The sequence below is a fragment of the Oncorhynchus gorbuscha genome, linkage group LG05, assembly GCF_021184085.1.
Source record: "Oncorhynchus gorbuscha isolate QuinsamMale2020 ecotype Even-year linkage group LG05, OgorEven_v1.0, whole genome shotgun sequence".
In the NCBI taxonomy this organism is placed as follows: Eukaryota; Metazoa; Chordata; class Actinopteri; order Salmoniformes; family Salmonidae; genus Oncorhynchus; species Oncorhynchus gorbuscha.
This window is the reverse complement of record NC_060177.1, coordinates 57,953,102-57,975,735: the sequence shown is the minus strand read 5'-3', so window position 1 is coordinate 57,975,735 and position 22,634 is coordinate 57,953,102. Positions and strand designations below refer to the sequence as shown.

At 43.5% G+C, this 22,634-nt stretch overlaps 1 protein-coding gene across 6 annotated transcripts; it reads right to left on the bottom strand.

Moving 5' to 3' along the window:
- Positions 1-1,749: 1,749 nt before the first annotated feature.
- LOC124036139 (folylpolyglutamate synthase, mitochondrial-like) lies at positions 1,750-15,984 on the bottom strand. Of its 6 annotated transcripts, none has more exons than XM_046350325.1 (16): positions 15,840-15,969; positions 14,890-14,906; positions 14,460-14,591; positions 14,246-14,299; positions 14,041-14,105; positions 13,508-13,622; positions 4,880-4,957; positions 4,708-4,769; positions 4,497-4,599; positions 4,296-4,373; positions 4,038-4,185; positions 3,799-3,882; positions 3,519-3,669; positions 3,168-3,243; positions 2,933-2,999; positions 1,750-2,732 (listed from the first exon to the last, which is right to left on the bottom strand). In XM_046350325.1, the coding sequence occupies exons 3-16, from the start codon at positions 14,490-14,492 to the stop codon at positions 2,350-2,352; spliced, it is 1,497 nt and encodes a 498-aa protein (XP_046206281.1). In that variant the 5' UTR covers positions 14,493-14,591; positions 14,890-14,906; positions 15,840-15,969; the 3' UTR covers positions 1,750-2,349. The 6 variants fall into 6 exon arrangements, with proteins under 6 accessions (XP_046206281.1, XP_046206280.1, XP_046206282.1 ...); XM_046350324.1 differs by having other exon boundaries at positions 14,866-14,906; positions 15,840-15,959; XM_046350326.1 differs by lacking the exon at positions 15,840-15,969 and adding an exon at positions 15,478-15,679 and having other exon boundaries at positions 14,866-14,906.
- Positions 15,985-22,634: the final 6,650 nt, after the last annotated feature.

The following is a 22,634-nucleotide window of genomic DNA, read 5'->3' as shown; positions in this document are numbered from 1 at the left end:
CAGCAGCGGTGATGCAGTATTCCATTGAAGGGGAAAAGGAATCCTCTGTCAATTTGCTAGCACCAGATAGTATCCTCATCAAAACTTCAGAATTCGTCTGTTGCCTCTATTTTCCTATTGACTAAATGTATTGTATTTTATGTTCAATGTAACAGCCTATTGGGCCATCTTTTTAGCTTCATTGTTTGTTTGGTGTAAATTATGCTTTTTTTCCCTCGATGTGGTTGTCACAAAGGCTTTCAATCTACTGAAACGTTCAGTCCAGCAGCAATATCCAATGCACCTGAGAGTATGGCTAAATCTCTGAGCTTAGCATAAAAATGTTTACTGATTCGTAGAACAGTTTCATTAAATGCCACCAGTCATGTGGTCCCTTTAAAGTTGAAGCAGATTGTAGGGCTCCTCTCTTATGACCTTCTGTCTCTGGTCATCTTGATGAGAGGCTAATAAGCAGGAGCGAGGCCCTGAACCCACACGAACGTCCCACTTTCAACCCCTTCTCTCCCAGACTTGGCCATCGCGTGCTAACCCCCTCAGATGTTGAAGTAATGAAAGGATTCATCCAGGATAAGGGGATTTGAGCAAACTTCCTCTCATTATATTTTGAAGGTAATGCTAATGGCAAAATATTGCAGTCCATTTAGCTTTTAAGATTGTGTTTGTCTGTAAGCTTTCCTAAGACATTACCGGGAATTCATTCACTGAGGTGGCATGCAGACAGAGACACACAGGCATGTTGTTCTGTTTCAGTGCAACTCTGGAAAGGGTCAGTGAATATGTGGCAGTCAGTATCTATGAACAGTCAATGCTAGGCTAGTTTACAAATTAACATTAAACAACCAATTAATATACAGTACCTGTCAAAAGATTGGACACATCTACTCATTCAAGGGTTTTTTATTTATTTTTTACTATTTTCAACATTGTAGAATAATAGAAAATAGAAAAATACATCAAAACTATGAAATAACACATATGGAATCATGTAGTAACCAAAAAAGTGTTAAACAAATACATTTTATATTTGAGATGCTGGCAGCCCTAGAGTTACCAGCCTCAGAAATTGCAGCCCAAATAAATGCTTCTCAGAGTTCAAGTAACAGACAGATCTCAACAACAACTGTTTAGAGGAGACTGCGTGATTCAGGCCTTCATGGTCGTATTTCTGCAAAGAAATCACTATTAAAGGATACCAGTAAGAAGAGACTTGCTTGGGCCAAGAAACACAAGCAATGGACATTAGACTGGTGGAAATCTGTCCTTTGGTCTGTTGAGTCCAAATTTGCATTTTTATGTTCTAACTGCCGTGTCTTTGTGAGACGCGTAGTAGGTGAATGGATGATCTCTGCATGTGTGGTTCCCACCGTGAAGCATGGAGGAGGTGTGATGATGTGGGAGTGCCTTGCTGGTGACACTGTCAGTGATTTATTTAGAATTCAAGGCACACTTAACCAGCATGGCTACCACAGCATTCTGCAGTGCTACGCCATCCCATCTGGTTTGTGCTTAGTGGGACTACCATTTGTTTTTCAACAGAACAATGATGCAACACACCTCCAGGCTGTGTAAGGGCTATTTGACCAAGGAGAGTGATGGTGCTGCATCAGATGACCTGACCTCCACAATCGGCCGACCTCAACCCAAATGAGATGTTTTGGGATGAGTTGGACTGCAGAGTGAAGAAAAAGCAGCCAACAAGTGCTCAGTATATGTGGTAACCCCTTCAAGACTGTTTGAAAAGCATTCCTCATGAAGCTGGTTGAGAGAATGCCAAGAGTGTGCAAAGCTGTCAACAAGGCAAAGGGTGGCTACTTTGAAGAATCCAAAATATATTTTAATTTGTTTAATGCTTTTTTGGTTACTACATAACTCTATATCTGTTCTTTCATTGTTTTGATAGCTTCACTATTATGTAGAAAACAGTAAAAATAAATAAAAACCCTTGAATGAGAAGGTGTCCAAACTTTTGACTGGTACTGTTAAAGTCTTCATTCACAACTATGTACAAATTCATACATGCTTTGATTTTCATTAAGTACATTAGTCAAAGCGATAATTCAAAGAGAAAATACAATTCAAAACAATCGTAATTCAATGACCCTGAGAAAATCATTCAACTTGACTTGCTGACACAGTACAGCACAACTTCGTAGTATGAAAGCCCAGGGATCCTGCACTGAGGACAGAGCAAATTGAGTGCACCACACTGGACAAGAAGCACACATCTATTCAAGAAGACCCTAAGCTGTAAACACCTCAAATATAATACCTGTCAAACATTGAGCGTATCTTAATGTCCTACAAAAATCCAAGCCAGACTGATGGGCCAATTGTTGGGCCAATAGTTAATTAGGAGGCTAACGAGGGGTCCAGGTATTTCAGCACCCCTCCTACTAGGTGTAGACTACCTGTAACCAGGACAGAGACCTGGGCTGCCTCTCTCAATGGTTCTGCTTTTGCCGTGACACTGGGCTGTACTGGGAGATAGGGGCTCCCTGCAGTAGCCAGCACAGCGTCCCTTCCCTGGCTGATCCACTGGAGGGCGCTGAGGATGCATGGGAAGACCATGGTGTGGGTCCTGGTCTTGGCCAGCAAGGGGAGCCTGTCCTTTATCAGCAGCTCAGACTCAGACCCCTGCTTAGTCTCTGTCCCGCTCAGGCTCTGCCAGCTGATCTGGTTGTCAAGGCAACGGGTCAGCATGTTCTCCACAGACACATTGAAATTCTGCTGATCTGAAAAAGAGCAGAGCAAGCAAAGAAAGTGAAGGACTGCACACACACCTCTCATACATTTCTCACAGCTGGACAATGAATGTGGTAGCATTTTTTTACACAGCCAAGAAAAGTTGGAATATTTTTCCCAAGTTATGTAATCATGTTTCATATTTCTTTGCAGCTGTCTGTTAAAACCCCAAACATAAAAGTAAACTCACCTGCATTGTTTTCTGTAATAGTTTCAGTGATGTTGGGACAAAACACAGCAAAATCAAACTGGCATGGCTGCAGGGACAACAAAGGGAGACGATGTTAGACATTTATTCTATTTCAGGGTTTGATCTGTTTGTGCTTCTTTAGGTGCTGTACAAAAGTTAGATTCTGGCCAGAGCTACAGAATAGAGCAGCAGACAGCAGTGTCTGTGTATCTGATCCCAGACCTGTAGTACTCACCTCTAGGAGTTTGAGCATGGCAGCAGAGTCCCTCTCTCCTGTGGTGTTGAACAGCAGTACTCGGATCACAGGGCCCCTGTCACACACACACAGTGAGTAGGCCAACTCAGAGATGCTGTCTATCAAATCTGACCGTGAAATGAATGGACGGTAAATTTGACACAAAATGTAGTATCGAATCTATATGAGTGTCAAATCTCACATAAATTCTGAGATGGTGTGTGCTGATGTTTGCATGCATGCTACTATTTCTCACAGTCATATAGGCCTACAGTTTTCCACAATCATTTGACCAACTAAGGCCACTGTAGAGAAGTCTGTGGGCCCCCTAGAGGCCAGGCAGAGACTAACCTGTTGCTACTCTCTTCCTGCTGGATCTCCTGGCTGAACCAGTGTACACAGGCTTTCATGCTGCCCGTGGTGTGGGCTCCGTCCAGGTAGTAGGTGACAGGACCATGCCTCAGAGTCTGAGTTCTTCCAGGCCACTCTGTCACCTCCAAGCCTGGACACAGAGGGAGGGAGATGAGTGGAGAAGTAAGGGAAGTGTGAGACAGATCCTTTTTCATGTTGTGCTTTCAGGCACAGGTGTTTAATTATCTGGATGTTTCATGGGTGAGAGTATGCTACCGACCTTTGACCATGATGGGGCTGGGCTTAAAGGCTGTTGCTTGGGAGACCAGCCTGTTCTCCACTATCGGGGCAGCAAGCTGATCATCTGAAAGTCAGTAGAGTCCCACAGTAACTTACTGAACCTCATCACGATTGGAATGTGTACTGTTATCTTGAGCAATATCTTCCTATACTAGCTAGAATAACATTGTCCTTCTTTGTGAGTTATAATATAACACACATACACATACACACACACACCAGACTGTCTGTAGCGCTGTAGCCAGGTCTTGCTGAGCTGCAGGGCGAGTGATGCGTTGCAGCGCTGCTGTTGTCCAGCCAGGCCCAGACTCAGAGGACCAGCCCCAGACTCATACTGCTCCAGATCTGGACAAACCCACAGAGGACACTACACAACACAGGGGGGGTCAGAAAAAGCATCTGAAATATGAGCACGTTCAAACAAACACATAGCGAATCCATCCACATTCAGGAGGAGAAAAGGCCCCAGTCACTCACCCCTATCTCTTTGGCTCTGTCCTGTAGAACAGTCATGGGCCTATCTAGCTGCTTGACAGTGAACACGGGCACCCCTGGCTGGGGAGGAATAATGCTTTATTCAACTACATTCACCCCCTTCAGACAGACTATAGATAGTAAGTACTGTACACAGTGTATATAGTAGGTTGACCTCACCAACACAACATGCATTACTCTCACCTTAAATATGCCTGCTTTCTGCCAGGCGATCTCCTCTATGGTGTTTCCTAGTATACTTGTATGATCAATTCCTAAGGAGGATATCCCACAAACCCACGGCTTCCTGTACGTCAAATGTCAGAAAGAAAAAGAAGTGATAACAGATTCTGTAACAAATCAATCATATGTTTGACTTTGATAGTACATCCTCTATGATGTGAAGCAAAATTACCTGATGATGTTCGTACAGTCATAGGCCCCTCCAATCCCAACCTCAATAACAGCTAAATCAACCTGTTGTATGAAGAGATACTGCTCAGAATGGTTTACAATGTTCACCCTTGATTTGGTTATTAGTACATTTGTAAACAAACTGTACATGTGACAGGGTATGTGAATGTTACCCTCTCCTGTAGGAAGACATGGAACGCCAGGATGGTGAGGAAGCGGAAATAGGCCGGCATATTAACTCCATGGGAGTCCTGAGGATCAGTGCAGTGACACAGTCATAACAGGGAAGGGTCAGAGTTTCTTTGAGGCTGGTGGGTTACATCAGGGTTCATTCTTCAACACGACACTCTCAGAAAGAAAGGGTATGGTTAGGGTACATTGTTCCCTGGGGTACAAAAAGATCAAAATACACATCATGTACCTTCAGAGATACCTTCAGATATACAGTATGTACTGTTCATGTGCGAATAATCTAGTATAATGGTACATTTTTGCACCTAATATTTTGAATATGGAAGTGTTGTACAAGAGGTGTTGTACCAGAGGTGTTGTACCAGAAGTGTTGTACCAGAAGTGTTGTACCAGAAGTGTTGTACCAGAAGTGTTGTACCAGAGGTGTTGTACCAGAAGTGTTGTACCAGAAGTGTTGTACCAGCTTAAGCGGTCCAAAGAGATTGGGATCTTAAGCACTTACAAATTCATAACAAATTGTACAAATTGACGTTTGTAACAGATCATACTCATTGCAGGAAACATATTTACAACATATATACAGTACATACATAGAAATAAACAATTACATTGATCCGATTGATATTTGACCATTAATTTCTGCAAAACGTGCAGTGTTGATGGAGTTGTTGTCGCTTGCTAATGTTAGCCAACTAGTTATCTTATTCAATCCCCAAACACCATGCTAGATCCGAGTGGGCCAGTTCGTTTTGCATGGCCCGGTACACTTAGATAGCTGGCTATCGTATTTTATCATCTACTAGCAACATAAAATTACGCATCTCTTTGGGCACTTTAGTACCTACTACTTACACGATTCGCCTCCATCACCAAAGCCACCAACAGGCTGTTCCTTTCTTGACGTCAAAGCCGCAATGTATTGTTGGTATATGAGGTTTTTTGTTGAATGCCGAATTTGGCCCGCGGTTGGTTTTATTTGGCCCCCAAAGATTTCAAAGAAAAAAAATGTATTTTTTAAACGTTATTAGTGTTAGATATAATAGACTGTAAAAACAGCAGGAAATGAGCTCCAAGTGATTTTAATTTAATAAATCTGATCCCAAGTAAAACCACGCAAAGGAGAGAGACACATGATCTTATGTCAGGACCCGGTTACGAACCCGGGTCTCCGGAGTGAGAAACAGTCACTTAACCAACTGAGCCACGAATAGTCGGCAGAACCCAGAAGATGAGGCAGACACAGCAGTACTTGAGACGGTGTATTTAATGAAGTAAAAAGTGAAGTTCTTCAGGAAAACATGTAACTCCACAACCTCAAAAGGAATTCCACAAGAACAAAGGTAATCCTCCAAGAAAAAAAGGTAAATCCACAAGGTGGAAGGTATAGCACAAAAAGCCTCAAAAGATACTCAAAAAAACAAAAAACAAACAAGAACAAAAAAAACAGAATTCCACAAGAGAGTCCACCGGGATCCACAAGAGTTCACAGAGTACTAGGGCTGGGTGCTAACATACAAACACAGAGCACAGAACTGAGGAAAACAAAGGGTTTAAATACAATCAGGGGAAACGAGGTACAGGTGCAAATAATAATGGGGATCAAGGGAAAACAAAAGGTCAAAAGGCACAATGGGGGCATCTAGTGACCAAAAAAAACGGGAACAACCCTGGCCAAATCCTGACAGAATTCCCCCCCCCCCTAGGAACGGCTCCTGACGTTCCTACCAGCTCTCTCAGGGTGGAGGGCCCTGAACTGACGAATGAGGTCAGGGTCCAGTATGTCTTTGGCAGGAACCCAGGAGCGCTCCTCGGGACCGTAGCCTTCCCAGTCCACCAGATACTGCCAGGACCGCTGCACCCGGCGGGAATCCAGTATCCGATGGACGGTATAAGCCGGCTGGCTTCCAATGACACGAGGCGGAGGGGGAGGTCTGTCTGCCGGGACAAGGGGAAAAAACCAACAGGTTTTAATAAGGAAATGTGAAATTAATCTTAAGGGATCTGGGTAAGTGTAGGCAATAAGAAACTGGGTTAACTCTCCTGGCAACCTTAAAGGGACCGATGTATTTTTGGGACAGCTTGCGAGACTCCACCCGTAGTGGTAAGTCTCTTGTGGAGAGCCAGACTCTGGCCGGGGCGCAGGGTAGGCCCGGGACGGCGACGTCTGTTGGCTTGTTGTTGGTACCTCTGTGAGGAACGCATAAGATTAAGACAGGTCTTCCTCCACATAAGCCGACAGCATCTGACGAACTTCAAGGCTGAAGGCACTCTGACTTCTGCCTCCTGGTCCGGGAACAATGGAGGGGCATAGCCAAACTGACACTCCTGCGGGGACATACCAGTGGAGGAGGAGCGCAAGGTGTTGTGCGCGTATTCGGCCCAAACAATGAAGGACAACCATGTGGACGGGTTGTTACGAGTCATACATCGGAGGGTGGTTTCCAGCTCTTGATTCATCCTCTCTGTTTGGCCGTTGGACTCCGGATGGTACCCTGAAGATAGACTGGCAGAAGCCCCCATGAGTTGGCAGAAGGCCTTCCAAAACTTAGAGGCGAACTGGGGACCTCTGTCAGAAACCATATCTTGAGGAATGCCAAAGACTCGGAACACATGATTAATTACCAACTCAGCCGTTTCCTTGGCAGAAGGTAACTTAGTCAGAGGGACGAACCTGGCCGCCTTAGAAAACCTGTCGATTATGACTAGGATAGTAGTATTGCCATGGGATGGAGGAAGGCCAGTAATAAAGTCCAACGAGATATGGGACCAGGGTCTGTGGGGAACAGGTAAAGGGTGAAGGAGTCCTTGCGGGCGGAGGTGAGAAGATTTGCCCTGGCAGCACACAGGGCAGGCATTGACGAAAGTGGCAACGTCTTCTCTTATGGTAGGCCACCAGAACTTACGCTGGATGAACTCCAAGGTGCGACCTACGCCCGGGTGACAGGTGAGGCGAGAGGAGTGCCCCCACAGAAGGACCTGAGTCCTCACTGCCTTGGGGACAAACAACCGATTGGCAGGACCTCCTTTCGGGTCCGGTTCAATAGCTTGAGCTCGTCTCACGGTATCCTCAACTTGCCACGAGATCGGAGCCACGATCTTAGCAGCAGGAAGGACAGGCATGTCCGTGTCATCTCGAATGGCAGGAGCGTAGACTCGGGACAGGGCATCCGGTTTGAGATTCTTCGACCCGGGCCGATAGGTGAGGATAAACTGGAATCGATTGAAGAAAAGAGACCATCTAGCTTGTCTAGAGTTCAACCGCTTCGCCTGCTGGATATACTCCAGATTTTTCTGGTCCGTAAGCACTTGAAACGGGTGAGAAGCCCCCTCGAGCCAGTGTCTCCATTCCTTCAATGCCATCTTAACCGCTAGGAGTTCACGATCCCCCACATCGTAGTTCCTCTCAGCCGGGGTAAGCCGGTGTGAGAAGAAAGCACACGGATGAAGCTTCTTGTCTTCACCCCTCTGAGACAGGACATCTCCAACACCAACCTCTGAGGAGTCTACCTCCACCACAAACAGTTCATCCGTAGTCGGTAGTATCAGGATGGGAGCAGAGAGGACGCGCTGCTTGAGTCCTTGGAAGGCCGTCTCAGCTTCTCTTCCCCACAAAAACCTTGCATTGCCACCCTTGGTTAAAGCTGAGAGGGGCTGCCACCAAGCTGAAGTTCTTGATGAACTTGCGGTAAAAGTTAGTGAAGCCCAGGAAACGCTGAACTTCCTTAACGGATTTGAGGGTGGGCCAATCCGCTACCGCCCCTACCTTCCTGGGGTCCATTTGGACTCCACCGGGTTCCACTACAAATTCCAGGAATTGTACTCGGGATGAATGGAATTCACATTTTTCCGGCTTAACGTACAGATGGCTGTCTAGGAGGCGTTTGAGTACTTGTCCGACATGCTTTGTGTGTTCTTGAAGAGAGCTCGAAAAGATGAGGATGTCATCCAAGTAAACGAACACAAATATGTTAAGCATATCCCTAAGCACATCGTTTATGAGCGCTTGGAACACCGCTGGGGCGTTGGTCAGGCCGAAGGGCATCACCAAGTATTCATAGTGACCAGTAGGCGTGTTGAAAGCGGTCTTCCACTCGTCACCAGGTCTGATCCGCACAAGATGGTATGCATTCCGCAGGTCAAGCTTGGTGAAAACAACTGCTTCCTGGAGCAGCTCGAAGGCTGTGGCCATAAGGGGTAGCGGGTAACGGTTACGGACGGTTATGGCATTGAGTCCCCGGTAGTCGATGCAAGGACGTAATCCACAGTCTTTCTTGGCTACAAAGAAAAACCCTGCTCCCGCCGGGGAGGTGGATGGACGCATGAGGCCTGCTTCCAGAGCGTCCTTGATGTAGGTATCCATAGCAGCTTGTTCGGGTGGAGATAGGGAAAAGATCCGACCCCTGGGGGGGCAAGTGCCCGGAAACAGTTCGAAGGGGCAATCATAAGGTTGTGGTCCTTCTGTAGCTCAGTTGGTAGAGCATGGCGCTTGTAACGCCAGGGTAGTGGGTTCGATCCCCGGGACCACCCATACGTAGAATGTATGCACACATGACTGTAAGTCGCTTTGGATAAAAGCGTCTGCTAAATGGCATATATTATATTATTATTATTATTATTATTATTATTATTATAAGGTCTATGGGGTGGTAGCATGGTGGCCCTCTGCTAAATACCAGTTTGAGGTCATGGTAACACTCGGGAACTCGGGTCAGGTCGATGGATTCTAAAGACTCGGGAGTAGAACTCGGGGAATTCGGGAAAATACAAGTAGCTTGGCACGTAGGACCCCACTGCTTGATAGTGCCCACAGACCAGTCGATGTGAGGGTTATGGCTGTGAAGCCAGGAGTATCCAAGGACGAGAGGGAACTCGGAACAGGAGATCAAATGAAAGTTCATCAATTCCTGGTGTTGTGAAACTGAACGTCGCAAGGAGGTAGTGACATGAGTGACAAGTCCAGATCCCAAAGGGCTTCCATCCAAAGTAGTAACCCTCATGGGGTCACTTAGAGGTTCAGAGGGAACGCCATTCTCCTTCGCCCAGACAACATCCATGAAGTTACCTGCGGCTCCAGAGTCTACCAAGGCTTGAAGGTGAAGCTTGTGGTTGTCCCAGGAAAGGGTGACTGGAATGAGCAGACGGGAGTTGGACGGATGGGAGGAGGTTGTTTCCCGTTACAGTTCCCCCAGTCTGTATGGGACAGAGTGTTTCCCTGGAGCCCGGGAAACGTGGAACGGAAATGGCCCGGTTTGCCGCAATATAGACAGCGTCGCTCCCTCATCCGGCGGTCTCTCACTGCATGGGTTCCGGTGGAGCCAGCGAGGATAAAAGTGGGGGCTCGGAGCTGGGACTGATAGGGGCTAGAGGTCTACGGTTGAGTTCTCTCTCTCAGATGCTGGTCAATGCGTGAGGCCAACTTGATCAGGGACTCGAGATTGTCCGGTGGTTCCCGAGTGTCCGGTGGTTCCCGAGTGGCCAGTTCATCTTGGATAGTGTTGGAAAGGCCTTTCAGAAAGCACACCATGAGCGCCTCGTTGTTCCAGCCACTCGCTGCTGCCACCGTGCGGAACTGGATGGCATAGTCCGTCACGCTGCGCCGACCTTGGTGGAGAGTCAGGAGCTGTTTGGCTGAGTCAGGACCACTGCTTGGGCCTTGAAACACTCGTTTGAATTCCTCAGCAAAGGCAGAGTAGCTGGCACAGCAGGAATTATGGGAATCCCACACAGCAGTAGCCCAGGCCAGGGCTTTTTCCGACAGCAGGGTGATGATATATGCGATCTTAGACCGGTCGGTGGGGAACGACGAGGGTTGCAGCTCGAAGGAGAGAGAACATTGGGTGAGAAACCATTTACAAGCACTTGGATCACCTGAGAACCGTTGGGGAGGTGGAAGACGAGGTTCAGCCAGAGGGTTAACTGCCATGGGTACGTGAATCTGAGGTACTGGGACGGGAACTGTTGCCAGGGTAAGTCGATCAGATATCTGCTTTATTTAAGTCAGCATCTCCGACAGAAGATGAGAATGTCTAGCCATTAAGGCCTCTTGCTGAACCAGGGCGGCTTCGTGGCGTTGGACAGTCTCCTGGTGGTGGGACAGCATGGCAACAAGGTCCTGGGAACTGGCTGCCTCTGGGTTCATTTTTGGTTCTGTGTTTCTGTCAGGACCCGGTTACGAACCCGGGTCTCCGGAGTGAGAAACAGTCACTTAACCAACTGAGCCACAAATAGTCAGCAGAACCCAGAAGATGAGGCAGACACAGCAGTATTTGAGACGGTGTATTTATTGAAGTAAAAAGTGAAGTTCTTCAGGAAAACATGTAACTCCACAACCTCAAAAGGAATTCCACAAGAACAAAGGTAATCCTCCAAGACAAAAAGACAAAAGGTGGAAGGTATAGCACAAAAAGCCTAAATCCACAAGGTGGAAGGTATAGCACAAAAAGCTTAAAAAAACAAAAAACAAACAACAACAAAAAAACCAGAATCAAAAGATACTCAAAAAAACAAAAAACAAACAACAACAAAAAAAACAGAATTCCACAAGAGAGTCCACCGGGATCCACAAGAGAGTCCACCGGGATCCACAAGAGAGTCCACCGGGATCCACAAGAGAGTCCACCGGGATCCACAAGAGAGTCCACAGAGTACTAGGGCTGGGTGCTAACATACAAACACAGAGCACAGAACTGAGGAAAACAAAGGGTTTAAATACAATCAGGGGAAACGAGGTACAGGTGCAAATAATAATGGAGATCAAGGGAAAACAAAAGGTCAAAAGGCACAATGGGGGCATCTAGTGACCAAAAAACGGAACAACCCTGGCCAAATCCTGACAATCTTATAAAAACGTATGAAAGGTTTGGAATTATTAGGTTTTAGTCAAACATTGTACAGCATCTGTTTGGGCTTCTTGCAGTCAATATATTGATAATTATTTTTACATTTTAGTCATTTTGTAGACACACTTATCCAGAGCGACTTACATGAGAAATTAGAATTAAAATATTGTATTTTCAGCTGTTTGAAGAAGAAAGTAAAAGACGCAACAAAAAAAGTTAAGAACCAAAGCATAGAAATAGCGCACGTTAAAAAAAATCTAGACCTGCTTTCAATGAGAATGACAGATCTATAACACACATTTACATGTGAATTTGGTCGAGTCGCCCAACAAGTTAAACGTTGCAGCTTTAAAAGGAACAAACGGTGGTACCCTAAAACGGCAAATTTGTCTATTTTAAGGTACAAACTACAAGGCTACACTTATGTGCAGCTGAAGTTGGAAGTTTACATACACTTAGGTTGGAGAAATAAAACTTGTTTTTCAACCACTCCACAAATCTCTTGTTAACAAACTATAGTTTTGGTAAGTCGGCTACTTTGTGCATGGCATAATTTACATAATTTGTGTCATTTGGAGGTATATCTGTGGATGTTTTTACAGGCCTACCTTCAAACTCTTTGTTTGACATCATGGGAAAATCAAAAGAAATCAGCCAAGACCTCAGAAAACAATTGTAGACCTCCACAAGTCTGTTTCATCCTTGGGAGCAATTTCCAAACACCTGAAGGTACCACGTTCATCTGTACAAACAATTGTACGCAAGTATAAACACCATGGGACCACGCAGACGTCATACCGCTCAGGAAGGAGACACATTCTGTCTCCTAGAGATGAACGTACTTTGGTGAGAAAAGTGCAAATCAATCCCGGAACAACAGCAAAGGACCTTGTGAAGATGCTGGAGGAAACAGGTACAACATTATCTATATCCACAGTAAAATGAGTCCTATATCGATATAACCTGAAAGGCCGCCCAGCAAGGAAGAAGCCACTGCTCCAAAACCGCCATAAAAAAGCCAGACTACGGTTTGCAACTGCACATGGGGACAAAGGTAGTAATTTTTGGAGAAATGTCCTCTGCTCTGATGAAACAAAAATAGAACTGTTTGGCCATAATGACCATTGTTGTGTTTGGAGGAAAAAGGAGGAGGCTTGCAAGCCGAAGAACACCATCCCAACCGTGAAGCACAGGGTGGCAGGATCATGTTGTGGAGGTGAAATAGAACATTTGTGGGCATAACTGAAAATGTCTGTGCAAGCAAGGAGGCCTACAAACCTGACTCAGTTACACCAGCACTGTCAGGAGGAATGGGCCAAAATTCACCCAACTTAGTGTAGGTAGCTTGTAGAAGGCTAATCGAAACGTTTGAATCAAGTTATACAATGTAAAGGCAATGCAACCAAATACTAGTTGAGTGTATGTAAACTTCTGACCCACTGGGAATGTGATGAAAGAAATAAAAGCTGAAATAAATCATTCTCTCTGCTATTATTGTGACATTTCACATTCTTCAAATAAAGTGGTGATCCTAACTGACCAAATACAGGGAATTCTTTCCTGGGATTAAATGTCAGAAATGGTGAAAAATGAGTTTAAATGTACTTGGCTAAGGTGTATGTAAACTTCCGACTTTATCTCTACCTACTGTATAACTAATGTTACAATGGATGCACCTTACAGGATACAACTACAGTGGCAAGTGTTTGTACCCCTTTAAGTACAATTCGTTACCTTTTATCTGAGAGTCTATATGAAGACATACTGTACCTTTGTAGCGTCTAACTGGGAAAACACCTCCCAGAAGTATTTGGTGAAGAGCTCTTTGCTGATTGGTTGTCCATTGATGCGTATTCTCTCTCTGACTTGTACCAGGTGTGGTGAGCTGTGAAGAACAGATGACATTCATAATGTTCACAGTAGGAGTGCCACCACATCTCTGACTGTATGTTAGGTGACATAATATTGTGTGTGTGTGATAAGAATGTTCACATAGCATTGTACAAGCAAGCCAACAGGTCATATTTTGGCCATATTTTCCCCATAGTACAGTTAAGCTTTCTTCATAATTTGAGCACTTCAAAGCAGGCACGCTTGTAACAACACAGGTTAATAATTAATTGGGCAAAGACCTAACAAGTCAAAGTTCAGTATAGGGATACCAGTGCTTCTCCATGTGCAAAAACCCTGACACTAAACTTCCCGATGCAACAGGTAAAAAATCTACAAACGAAACATAAGCTTGAACTCACATACTGAGGGAGAACACACCAACACCTGTCTTCTTCAGTTACATACTATACCTGTAAAACCCAGTCCGAAAGCCATAGTCCCTGAGGATTCTCTCAGTAAAGGCACATGTTGATCCCTGAAAGAGCAGAAAGAGAGAGTAGGTAAGTCTTACATTACTTCTATTGTATTTCATGTGTTGTTGTACTTCATACACATGTCAAAATAATATTTTAGAAAAGCCTTGTCATTTTTTCACACAAAAAATACCATGTTTACCTTGCCCTTGGTGCCTGTCACATGGATTATATTGAGGTGGTCCAGCTTGTCTACCTAAAACAACATCCAGCCGTGGAGTAATGAGAGCGGCCCCTATGTCTCATAAGTCAACGGGCCAAGAGAGGCAGTCAACAAATCAGATATATATATATATATTTGAGATTGTGTGATGGCAGTCTAGATGCTGGTTTCAGTGTGTCTGTTGGTCACTCACTGTGAGGCCTGTACGATGTAGGAAGCCCCGCATGGCCTGGAGCTGCAGCTCAGGTAGCTCACTCCGCTCCCTCTGCACCTGATCCAACACACTCACATTGGTCTGCAAGGTGTTCAGAGCACACACTGCTTCCTGCACGCACACACACACGTTTGTTTTATTATTCTTGTGGGGACACAAAAATGTATTCCAATTCAAAATCATATTTTCCCAAATTCTTAAATCTAAACCTAAACCTAAACCTTAACCCTTAACCCATAATCCTTAACCTAACCTAAGCCTAACCTTAATCCTAAACCCAACCTTAATCCTAAACCCATAACCCTAGCTGTAACCCCAACCCTAAACCTAACCTATAAGCCTAAAATAGCCCTTTTCCTTGTGGGGGCTGGTGAAATGTCCCCACTTGTCTGAAAGTTCCTTGCTTTACTTTTCTTGTGAGGACTCCTGGTCCACACAAGGATAATAAACCAAACCACACACACATGCATCCACAAACACACACACACATGCATCCACAAACACACACACACATGCATCCACAAACACACACACACATGCATCCACAAACACACACACACATGCATCCACAAACACACACACACATGCATCCACAAACACACACACACATGCATCCACAAACACACACACACATGCATCCACAAACACACAAACACACCAATAAGTACATATTGTTATGTGATAACCTATTCATAAGATTTGAAGGAAATTACAAAGAAAGGAGTGATTTATCAGTTAATGACAGAATGTCTCACAACATGTGTTCGAATGCAGCAGCTATGGAACTGTAGCAACCAATCAGAACCAGATACAACTGGCATGCAGTGAATGTCAACAACCTATTCACTGTGTACAATAATTTACCGAACTGCCAACTAAAAAGTGACCGATTTGAATCAATAATCAATTGTCTACTTCTAAAATCTGTTACCTTTCACACATTATCTGACAATATATCTCTGTCTGATATTTTTTAAACAAATTATACAATACGCACATAAAAACCTTTAGTTCTCCTCAAGGCGACAGATATTTCCATGGTGTTATGTCAGCAGCTGTATAATAAGGCTATCTGCTACATCAAATCCCAGTAGAAGCTGAACTTGAGGCCATGAAGTAGACGACTGCTATAGTCCCTGCAACATTGTGAGTGTAACTGGCATGCTACTTGGGCCCGAGACATCAATACTGGAGTGGAGTGGAGTTGCCAGGTTCTCAACGTTTTCAGCATGCAGCATGCCAATTGTTGGCATACGACTTGCAGCCTTGTAAAAGTGTGATGTCAAAGGGGCTTACAGAAAGCGCACCTTCAGTCACCCAGGCTTTTGTATAAAAGTAAGTACGATACAATCCACATACCTCATAATCCATTATGAAAAGCCCAGTAGATGAGGTTGAGAAGTGTAGTCCTGCCTGAGCCTTAGTGTGCAGTAAGAATGACATTGTGACCAGAGAGTAGCGAACCATGACAGACTTGATTAGGAAACTTGCAGTCAGCAGCAGCACGAGGCATTTTGCAATGGTGTGGTAGTCTCTGCCAAGTCAATTATTGGTGAATTTATTGATAGATTTTTTTAGTAAGGTGATGATTAACCCACAAAGCTTGATAGAACCAAGTATTCAAACACACCAGATTGACCATCATATTTGAGAAGTTCAAGCTTGAATTACTATTTTCTTTTCATGACAACCAGGGCTACAAGTAGAATACAAAACAATTTGACATAAATATTTGTCTTCATGAGTTGTATTGACAAATGCCAATAATAAAATGAAGTCAGCCAAAGCAAAAACCTGATTTGTTTTTATTTACAGTGAGCTACAAAAGAATTGGGACAGTGACACATGTTTGGTTGTTTTGGCTCTGTACTCCAGGACTTTGAAATTATACGACTATGAGGTTAAAGTACAGACTGTGATATTTAATTGAAGGGTATTTTTATCCATTTTTATCAAATTCCCTTGGTGAACTGTTTAAAATGACAGCACTCAACATTTGTTGGATGCATTTGCTCTTTGTCCCCCATTTTGGTAAATCATGGGTCAACCAAAAGTATTGAGACAAATTCCCTTGTATGTGTATTAAAGTTGTAAAAAGTTACATATTTAGTCTCATATTCATATCACGCAATGATTACATCAACATTTGTTGGATGCATTTGCTCTTTGTTTTGGTCGTGATTCAGATTATTTTGTGCCCAATAGAAATTAATGGTAAATCATGCATTGTGTCATTTTGGAGTCACTTTTATTGTAAAGAATAATATATGTTTCTATGATTGAGGATAATCCTGAATGAAATGTGAAATGATGAGTGAGAAAGTTACAGATGCACAAATATCATACTCCCCAAAAATATCTCGGGGGTAGGATATTTGTGCATTTGTAACTTTCTCACTCATCATTATTTATGATTAATTCACAAAATAATCTCAAACACAACCAAAACAAACAGAAAATGCATCCAACAAATGCTTGAAATAGTCACTCATTGTTCGTGTTCGTGAGTCTTAGCTTTTCATAGATAGATTTTAACGTTGTAGCGCAAAATATTAGGACTCTACAGACATTTTTGTATTAAAAAAAGACCTGGCACTGACCCCTTCGGGATCCGCCCTTGTCTCACCCCATTAATCAGACTAATGGTTGTTACCAACGGATGCAGAAGAAATAGACAAATCCAATGGTACATTCAGATGTCTGTAGCTCAACCACAGTCGTCTCAAATAAAACTGTGAAGGACCTCGGTGTTACTCTGGACCCTGATCTCTCTTTTGACGAACATATCAAGACTGTTTCAAGGACAGCTTTTTTCCATCTACGTAACATTGCAAAAATATGAAACTTTCTGTCCAAAAATGATGCAGAAAAATTAATCCACGCTTTTGTTACTTCTAGGTTTAGACTACTGCAATGCTCTACTTTCCGGCTACCCAGATAAAGCACTAAATGAACTTCAGTTAAGTGCTAAATACGGCTGCTAGAATCCTGACTAGAACCAAAAAAAATGTGACCTCTCTCTCGGAGGACCTGAGCCCTAGGACCATGCCTCAGGACTACCTGGCATGATGACTCCTTGCTGTCCCCAGTTCACCTGGCCGTGTTGCTGCTCCAGTTTCAACTCTTCTGCCTGTGATTATTATTATTTGACCATGCTGGTCATTTATGAACATTTGAACATCTTGGCCATGTTCTGTTATAATCTCCAGCCGGCACAGCCAGAAGAGGACTCGCCACCCCCAAATGGCCTAGTTCCTCTCTAGATTTCATCCTAGGTTTTGGCCTTTCAAGGGAGTTTTTCCTAGCTACCGTGCTTCTACACCTGCATTGCATGCTGTTTGGGATTTTAGGCTGGGTTTCTGTACAGCACTTTGAGATATCAGCTGATGTACGAAGGGCTATGTAAATACATTTGATTTGATTTGAAGGTTTAAAAGGGGTTTAAAGTCCAAAACACGACAGTGGTAAGGTGGAACTCATTGGGTAAACATATCTCTCTAAGATATCACACATTTGAATACCTTTTTGAAACCCAGATTAATAAAACAACAACAGCAACAGTCTGTTGTTGTGACACTCTGCCTGCCTGCTTCATGTGTGCCTGCATGTTTAACACCCTGCCCTGAATCCTGGTGATATGTTACACAAGCAACATGCTACAGTTGCAACATCGTCAGTTAAATATATGTTGTAAATTATAGGTTTGTTTTATTTGCAGCTAAGAATGATTTTTACATTGGTACTCATTGGTGGGGTTAGACAATAACACTTCAATAGTTTTATGGTAATAAAACCTGCAATTTGAGTCTGTGTGAAAGGGGGGCAACTCCTCCAATTACAAGTGACACAGTTTGTATTACGAGAAACTCCTTTCTATGATGCGCTACGTATAGGCAAATGGAAAATAATGGGTATTTCTGAAAGGCGATGTTTTATGTTTTGCTCAACTACAGAGATAATACAGGCTACTCCTGTTACAGTGCTGTATCGTGGAAAAGACTAGCTAATGCCCACAGCATATGGCTAAATCAGTCATTACAGAGATAATTGATATTTATATAGAAGAAGACATTTTTAAGGAAGCCATGTGTTTAACTGTAATTAGAAAAAAATATCTGGTGATTGCATCTGAAAAATGCCACATCAATTGAAGCCATATTGCATCCATTTTATAAGGCCTTATGTTCCCCAGAAAAGAAATATGATCTAAAGTTACGTAATTTATTGGACACCTGAATGATTAACAGGAATCAGGTTGATTGTAAACATGGCACCGACACATATTTCATACCACCATCTGGGTCGCAAATGTTTACCATCTGTAACATACACCGCAAATACTACAGTTTAAATATATAGTATGTGCAACCTAAGGACACATAGAAGAGAGCTTGTAATGGGACCATCATAAAAATAGATTTCAAGTGTTTCAATGTATAATACAGTACCAGTCAAAAGTTTGGACACATCTACTCATTCAAGGGTTTTTCTTCCTTTTTACTATTTCTTACATTGTAGAATAATAGTGAAGACATCAAAACTATGACATGACACATATGGAATCATGTAGTAACCAAAAATGTGTTAACTTAAGGATGACGCAGAATACAGTTCCCATGCAGGAACATCACTCAGTGGAATTTCAGAGTGCCACCTATAGTTTTTGATAAAACTCAAACTTTCATTAAACTTTCATTAAAATACACATTCAAGGTAGTGAATTAAAGCTACACTCGTTGTGAATCTATCCACCAAGTCAGATTTGTAAAATGCTTTTCGGCGAAAGCATGAGAAGCTATTATCTGATAGTATGTACCCCCAAAATACTGCAACGTCACCTAACACGACAGATTTTGCGGTAGCCGGCGCTACCCAAAACGCAGAAATAAAATATAACACATTCATTACCTTTAACGAGCTTCTTTCTTGGCACTCCTAGATGTCCCATAAACATCACTTTTGGGTCTTTTTTTCGATTAAATCGGTCCATATATAGCCTGGATATCGATCTATGAAGACTGTGTAATCAAGGAAAAAACTGAGTTTGATAACGCAACGTCATTTTTTTAAATTAAAAAAGTCGACGATAAACTTTCACAAAACACTTATAAATACTTTTGTAATGCAACTTTAGGTATTAGTAAACGTTAATAATCTATCAAAATGATCACGGGGCGATGTATATTCAATAGCTCCACGTCCTGATATCGTGTCCAAATATTCCTCAACCAAAACATCCGGTCAGAGACCGGAAGAAAAGCGCTGCCTTGTGTCGGTTTGACCAAGAAACAAATCCGAGACAAATGACAAGACTGTTGACATCGTGTGGAAGCTGTAGGTATTGCAACCTCGGCCCCATTTAATGTGGTTCACGTTTAACAATTGGTTGAAGTGGCGTATGGATATATTTTCCCATTTTCAGTGATCAGATTTTCCTGCACTTTTCGATGAAACACACGTTCTTTTATAGTCATAGCCGTGATTTAACCAGTTTTATAAACGTCTGAGTGTTTTCTATCCACACATACTAATCATATGCATATACTATAGTCCTGGCATGAGTAGCAGGGTGCTGAAATGTTGCGCGATTTTTAACAAAAAGCTGCGAAAATTCGCATGAGCCCTAACAGGTAATTAAACATATCAAAATATATTTTAGATTCTTCAAAGTAGTCATCCTTTACCTTGATGACAGCTTTGCACACTCTTGGCATTCTCTCAACCAGCTTCACTTGGAATGCTTTTCCAACAGTCTTGAAGGAGTTTCTACATATGCTGAGCACTTGTTGGCTGCTCTTCCTATACTCTGCGGTCCAACTCATCCCAAACCATCTCAATTGGGTTGAGGTCAGGTGATTGTGGAGATCAGGGCATCTGATACAGCACTCCATCACTCTCCTTCTTGGTCAAATAGACTTACACAGCCTGGAGACATGTTGGGTCATTGTCCTGTTGAAAAACAAATGATAGTGTCACTAAGCACAAACCAGATGGGATGGTGTATCGGTGCACAATGCTGTGGTAGCCATGCAGGTTAAGTGTGCCTTGAATTCTAAATAAATCACTGACAGTCTAACCAGCAAAGCAACCCACACCATCACACCTCCTCCTCCATGTTTCACAGTGGGAACTGATTCATGCAGTCTCCTCTGAACAGATGATGTTGAGATGTGACTGTTACTTGAACTCTGTGAAGCATTTATTTGGGCTGCAATTTATGAGGCTAGTAACTCTAACAAACTTATCCTCTGCAAATAAAATCAAATAAAATACAATTTTATTGGTCACATATACGTGTTTAGCAGATTTTATTGCGAGTGTTTGCGAGCAAAATACTTGTGCTTCTAGTTCCGACAGTGTAGCAATAGCTAACAAGTAATATCTAACAATTTCACAACAAATACCTAATACACAAAAATCCAAGTAAAGGAATAAGAATATATAAATATGTGGACGAGCAATGTCAGAGCGGCATAGGCTAAGATGCAGAGTAGAGAAAACAGTATATAAATATGAGATGAGTAATGCAAGATATGTAAACATTATTATAGTGAAATTATTAAAGTGGCCAATGATTTCAAGTATGTATGTAGGCAGCAGCCTCTCTGTGCTAGTGATGGCCATTTAACAGTCTGATGGCCTTGAGATAGAAGCTGTTTTTCAGTCTCTCGGTCCCAGCTTTGATGCACCTGTACTGACCTCGCCTTCTGGATGATAGTGGGGTTAACAGACAATGGCTCGGGTGGTTGTTGTCCTTGATTATCTTTTTGGCCTTCCTGTGACATCGTGTGCAGTAAGTGTCCTGTAGAGGTAACTCTGGGACTTCTTTTCCTGTGGAGGTCCTCATAAGAGCCAGTTTCATCATAATGCTTTGTGGTTTTTGCAACAGCACTTGAGTAAACATTGAAAGTTCTTGAAATGTTCTGCATTGACTGACCTTCATGTCTTAAAGTAATGATGGACTGCCTGTCATGTTTTGTCTTATATTGTCTTGTCATTATGCTTTCCCTTCTGTTCGTTTCCTCCTGCTGGTCTTATTAGGTTCGTTCCCTTTTTCTATCCCTCTCTCTCCCCCTCCCTCTCTCTCCTCTCTCTATCGTTCCGTTCCTGCTCCCAGCTGTTCCTCATTCTCCTAACTCACTCATTTAGTCTTTTCACACCTGTCCCCTATTTTGTCCTCTGATTAGAGTCCCTATTTCTCCCCTTGTTTTCCGCTTCTGTCCTTGTCGGATCCTTATATGATGTTCGCTGTGCTGTGTCATTGTCTCGCCCTGTCGTGTCTTGTCTCCTTCAGATGCTGCGTGTGAGCAGGTGTCTAAGTCTGCTACGGTCGGTGCCTTCCCGAGGCAACCTGCAGTCAATGGTCGAGTCTCCAGTCTGTCCTCGTCACTACGAGTGGATTTAATTTTTTTCATGTTTTGTTTTCTTCTTTAATTGTCCAGGAGTATTGCTTTTGCCTTTTACTGGAATAAAGACTCTGTTTTCGCCAAGTCGCTTTTGGGTCCTCATTCACCTGCATAACAGAAGGATCCGACCAAGAATGGACCCAGCGACTACGGATTCTCGTAACACTGCCGTCGAGATCCAGGGAGCTATGCTCGGCAGACACGAGCAGGAATTGTCTGCTGCTCGTCATGCCGTTGAGACCCTGGCCGCTCAGGTTTCCGACCTCTCTGGACAGTTCCAGAGTCTTCGTCTCGTGCCACCAGCTACTTCCTGGTCTGCCGAGTCTCCGGAACCTAGGGTTAATAACCCACCTTGTTACTCCGGGCAGCCCACTGAGGGCCGCTCCTTTCTCACCCAGTGTGATATTGTGTTCTCTCTCCAACCCAACACATACTCAAGAGAGAGAGCTCGGGTTGCTTACGTCATATCACTCCTTACTGGCCGGGCTCGAGAGTGGGGCACAGCTATCTGGGAGGCAAGGGCTGATTGTTCTAACAATTACCTGAACTTTAAAGAGGAGATGATACGGGTTTTTGATCGTTCAGTTTTTTGGTAGGGAGGCTTCTAGGGCCCTGGCTTCCCTATGTCAAGGTGATCGATCCATAACGGATTACTCTATTGAGTTTCGCACTCTTGCTGCCTCTAGTGACTGGAACGAGCCGGCGCTGCTCGCTCGTTTTCTGGAGGGACTCCACGCAGAGGTTAAGG